Here is a 5220-nt window from a genome sequence, read left to right as displayed (position 1 = left end):
CTGTGCTATCCGCCGGGGCACGAGCAGCGCCAGCTGCATGATGTGGCCCCTTATTGCTGCTGACTGTAATGGCCACATCATGCTGGAAATGAATTGTTGCAGCACTTTTGTTTTTGCAGCACTTTTTTTTCTGTTTTTGCTACAATCCTGATGTACCATTGATTCCCTCTCTTCAATTGCCCTTTTTGGCGCTGGCGCCTGGCGGCCACCGAGGTGGCCAGCATCTTCTGGATGCGTTTTCTAGTAATTGGCATAAAGCCGCAGCCAGCTTGAAACTTTCCACAATCCGTGACAGGAGCTTTGAGTAGCCTCCTATTCACGCGTAGGCTCCGTTGCTGGCACAAGCGACCGAGGAGGAGGATGGCGCCCGCTCTAGAGGTGGGAGGCGTGCGTGCTCTCTGCACCTCTGAGCGGCCCAGAGGCGCGTGATCGCCCCCTAGAGGCCGCCGGCCTTGGCGCAGCGCTCAGTGGTACTACTGCCCTCCCCTCAACCCTCACGCGTTTCCCAAGTCCTTCCACGCTCGGCGCAGGCCTCTACGGGCCTGCATAAGCTGCGGCAGCCCCTGCTGGACGGCGACGAGCACACCGAGCGGCAGGCAGCGGCAGCGCTGACGCTGCCGCAGCCCTCGCTGTCTGCCAGCCGAGTAGACCTCGACCCCGAGGCGCCCGGCAGCCCAACGCTGGCAGAGGAGAAGCATGCCACCCGCCGGGAGATGATTGGGCTGGCCTTCAATGCCCTGGTGCGGCACCCCGCGGGGTCAACAGTTGTCTGTGGCCCTGCTGGCATGCCCCCTCTCCCTGCCGCTCCAGCTGCTGCCACGCCTGGCCCCCACCTTCTCCCGCGCTGCCACGCCCCTGCCCGCAGTCCACCCTCTTTGGCACCGGCATGAGCCTGTTTGCAAAAATCTCAGGTGCGGCTCGCAGCGCTCGCATGCAGCCGTGCACGGGCTGCCCCGGCTGAGTGCAAATGGCTGACTGCCGCCGCCGCTGCTGGTGCCTGAGTCTCCCGTTTTTTGTGGGCGCTGCGCGGCACCGCCCTGCAGGCAGCCAGGGCATTGGCGTTTTCAACATCGTGCTGACCCGCTCCCTCATCCTAGTGCTCTTCACGGGGCCAGAGCTGTTCTACCACCGTGTCAACCCCTTCCATGACAGAAGGTGGGCCAGCGGGCCAGGCAGCAGCCCTGCCGCCGCGGCGCCCGCCCGCTCGCCGCTGCCGACGCATGGGCTGCGCAGCTACCCTGGCACCACTCGCTTCGTTGGGACAGTTGGGATTCTCTGAGCAGCCAGGTGGCATGCGCACAGCCTCGGTCCCATCAGCGTCGGCGCCACGCAGCGGCTGGTGCCACCTCCAGCTGCCGACTGCCCCACCGCCCCATCAGCTTCGTGCAACCCTCCGCACCTGTGTCCCCGTCCCTGCGGCGCAGGCGCCGCTGGCTGCTGGTGCTGCGTGGCGTGCTGGGCTTCTGCTCAGTGAGCTCCCTGTACCTTGCGGTGGCGCTGCTGCCGCTGGCAGACGCCTCGGTCCTCTCCTTCCTCTCTCCCATCTTTGTGGCAGCCCTGGGGTGAGCTTTCCTGGAAGCTTCCGGGAAGCCCCAGGCAGCTGTGCAGCACGCACAGCGCACGTGCACCCAGCCGCAGCTGCTGCAAAGGGCCGTGCAAGGGATCCGTGCGGTGCTGCTGGCGTGCCTCGTTCCCTCCCATACCTTCCCGCCCACCTGCCCTCTCGCTCCTGCCCCGACCGCCTTTGCCTGGGCCCCTGCTGCGCAGCCCCATCATCCTCAAGGAGCGCTCCTCAACCGGCACCCTGCTGGGCATCCCAGTGGCGATGGTGGGGGTGGTGCTGGTGGCGCAGCCCGGCATCGTGTTTGGCGGGGAGGACCACATCAGGTGCGGCCGCCTCTCAGCACGGCGGCGCCCCGCCCCGACTTCATCTCGCCCTGCTGGCAGCTGGCCCTTTCCCCTGGGCCGCCGCGGCAGCTCCCCGGCTTCTCGGGCGCTCACCGGCTCGTGGCTGCTGCCCCCTCGCCGCTGCCGCTGCCTTCACGCGCTCCCCTGCCGCCCCTGGTGCCTGCAGCAAGCTGGGGGTGGCGGTGGGCATCACCCAGGCCTGCTTCAACGCCCTGGCGCGCACGTGTGTGCGCGCGCTGAGGTGAGCGCACTGCAACCTTCGCCGCCAGCCTGCTGACCGCAACAGATCCTGTTGCCTTCGCGCCTGTGCAGCCGCCGCTCTCGGGTGGCCACCGCCCTCTGGCGGCCTCCTGCAGGCCCCCCTGCTCTCCTGCTGCCCTGCCAACCCCCGAGTGGTCCCCTGTGTGCTGCTGCCGCTGCTGCTGCCGCAGCCAGGGCAGCAGCGAGCGCATGTCCTCTATCATCTTTGGCCAGGGCATCATCAGCTGCCTGGGAGCAGGTGGGCGGAGGAGGGGTCGCGCCTCAGAGGGCCTGCCCTGGCCTTCCCCAGCCTGGCGTGAAAAAAAGCACCCCCTATTTTCTAATTTGTTTCTTGTTTGGAGATGACGGCCCCTCTGCCTGTGCCACCCGGCTGACTCTGCCGGGGCCTTGTGGTGGCCCCCCCTTGCGCGTGCAGCCATCCTGTGTACCACCACCAAGAGCTTCCAGGTGCCGACCGAGGCGCCGGTGTGGGGCGCGCTGCTGGCGGGAGGCCTGCTGGGTGAGCAGGGGGGGCGGCCTGCTTGGCCCCTGCTGGGCCTGCTGGGCCTGCTGGGCCTGCTGGGCCTGCTGGGCTCTGGCCTTCCGATCTGAGGCTTCTGTTTGAGGATGCGGCGCGATGCCATTCACGGCCAGGCAGCATTGCCTACCTGCGCGCCTCCTTACCTGCCCCCTGTCCTGTGCCTCGCACCCGTTGCAGGCTACTTGTACCAGCTGGCGCTCACGGCTGGCCTCCAGCGCGCGCGGGCGGCACCGGCGGTAGCCATGTCTTACCTCAGGTGTGTGGTGTGGGGCGGGCCCTGCTGCTGCCGCCTTACCCTCACCTGGGGTGTGTGGTGCAGGCCGTGCAGGCCCCTGCTGCCGCCAGTACCCGCAGTGGATGCATGCCGACGAGTGTTGGCAGCATGGCGCCCGCGCTCCCACGCCCCAGCCTCCACACGAGGCCACCTTTGCCTCCTCACCTTGTGCTGCCCCTCCCGCTGCTCCTGCTCCCCCGCCCGCAGCGTCATCTGGGGCATACTGGCCGACATCTTTGTCTTCCACGACCTGCCTGACAGCCTGAGGTGAGGTGGGGGACAGGCTGGGGCTGGCCAGGGCCAGGGTGTGGGCAGGGTCTGGCCAGGATCTGGGCCCCAGCACTTCCGCACACCATGCATGTGTACAGAACACATGCACACGGTGTCCACCCCTGTTGCGAGCGCGCCGCTGGTTTGCGGGTCGGTGCACGGGCTGCCGCGAGTCGCCAAATTTGCCAATTTGTCACCGCATCCGCCTGCCTGCCCTGCCCTGCCTGCCCTGCCCGCAGCCTGGTGGGCGCGGCCATCATCTGCCTCAGCAGCTTCTCGGTCGCCTTCAGCCAGAAGCGGGCGGGGTCCCGAAAGACGGCGGACGCCCGCTGGCAGAAGAGCACCGCGCGGCTGCAGCAGGAGCAGGAGGCGGGGCTTCTGCTGGGAGCGGCGGATGGCCAGGACGGGGAGGAGGACGAGAGCGGCGCCTCGGCAGAAGGTGCCAGCCCTGCAGGCGCCAGCCAGGCCGGCTCCGTGGGATGGGCTGGCGGGGAGGCTGGAGAGCTCAAGGCGTACGTCAAGCTGGCGGCGACCACGGTGGCCGCAGAGGTGGAGGCGGCGGCGGCGGCGGGCGAGGCGCTGGAGCCTCCCGACACGCCGGCGGCGCCCCACGCGCTGCCGCCTGCGCTGCAGCACGGCTCGGCGGACTCGCTGCCGCTGCTGGGCTCCAGCCCGCCGGCACCCCCCGCCCCGGCCTCGGGCTGGGTTCCGGCCGGAAGCTCGCCCCGGTGATTGTCGGCAGCGAGGCGTGCTGGCACGGCCTCCCGGCCCCGCCCTCTGTTTAGAAGGAGAAAGAAAAACAGCCCGACCCCTGTTTACGACATGCTCACTGCCGACTGTACTATCACACACCTCCGTAAGCTGTACCGTCATGTACCGTCGCCTGATCCGGTGTACCGTTTCCTACCAGGCGCACCTCTGCTCTTGTTTGCTTCCCTCCCTGTCTGTTAGACCTCCTGCTCAGTCGCAATTCTTTGCAAAAGCACCAGCATGCATGCATCTGCTTCTTTCATGCCCTTCCCTGCACACTCTGTTTCTGCGTCCTTCCAGTGGTGGGGCGCCTACCAGCTACAGTGGGGACTTGTAATTCCTTGTGCTATCTGTTTTCCTGTGCATAGCTGTTCAAGTGGAAATGCACCCATGGCAAGACCAAAATGGATGGGCTGAAGGGATGCCGCAGCGGATTCAAGTCGGCAAGGGGCCGCACACGCTTGGCATGCGGGGCGCGCCATGCTCCGCACCCAGCCGCCAGGCATGAGGGAGGGGTGCAGGCCGGGGCCGCACTCCTGGCAGCCATCCGCCCCAGCCTGGCTGACCGCGCTGGCGGGGCGAGGCGGCGGCGGCGGCGCCTCGGGAGCAGTAGCTGCCTGGCTGGCAGGGGACACACTGCCTGTCGGGAAGCAGCGAGCCGGCGGCGGCGGCAGCCTGCGGCAAGGGGCAGGGTGAGGCCTGCGGACGGCAACAAAGGTGGGGGGGCTGGGAAGTCGAGCGGCGGCAACATCGTGGATGTGGCGGACCCCCGCCCTTGTGCCAACATGCGGTGTACTTGCCTGTCCATGCAGATGCGTGGTCCTACGGTGCCTGGCAACAGAAATGGCACCACACTGCGCAACGGCAGCTCGCATCACCGTGTGCAGAAAAAGCGCCGCACAGCGGTGGCGGTGGTGGCGGCGGTGAGCGGCGGCCATTCCTGCGCATCGGGGGCAACAATTTAGCGTTCGTTGAAGCGCAGACACCTGCAGGGGAGGCTGCTGCAGAGCTGGCGGCTCAGCAAGCTTTCCAGGCTGCACGTATTTGTGTTTTCAGGGGCGCCTGTGATCTTCACAGCACCAGTACGCAGCTGGTAACATTAGGGGAGCGTGCATGCAAGGAGAGAGGGTGCAAGAGGCTGGGACCACCGTCACCCACTCCTGGCGCGCTCAGGTGCGCGCCACTGGCGCCGGTGCCGCCATCAGGGCAACCGGCGATGTGTGCAGGTCACGGGAGA

The 5220-nt window shown here is 67.4% G+C and overlaps 1 protein-coding gene across 1 annotated transcript; it reads left to right on the top strand.

Annotated features, from left to right (window-relative positions):
* Window positions 1-360: 360 nt before the first annotated feature.
* CHLNCDRAFT_142523 (hypothetical protein) lies at window positions 361-3965 on the top strand (the record flags this gene model as incomplete). Its single annotated transcript, XM_005852264.1, has 12 exons — window positions 361-378; window positions 531-740; window positions 866-911; window positions 1044-1155; window positions 1425-1562; window positions 1768-1887; window positions 2075-2149; window positions 2340-2407; window positions 2585-2668; window positions 2867-2945; window positions 3171-3230; window positions 3473-3965. 12 exons carry the CDS (start codon window positions 361-363, stop codon window positions 3963-3965), a joined length of 1503 nt encoding a protein of 500 aa, XP_005852326.1.
* Between the last annotated feature and the right edge of the window lie 1255 nt (window positions 3966-5220).

This window comes from Chlorella variabilis (assembly GCF_000147415.1).
Source record: "Chlorella variabilis unplaced genomic scaffold CHLNCscaffold_40, whole genome shotgun sequence".
In the NCBI taxonomy this organism is placed as follows: domain Eukaryota; kingdom Viridiplantae; phylum Chlorophyta; class Trebouxiophyceae; order Chlorellales; family Chlorellaceae; genus Chlorella; species Chlorella variabilis.
This window is presented reverse-complemented; position numbering and strand designations above follow the sequence as displayed.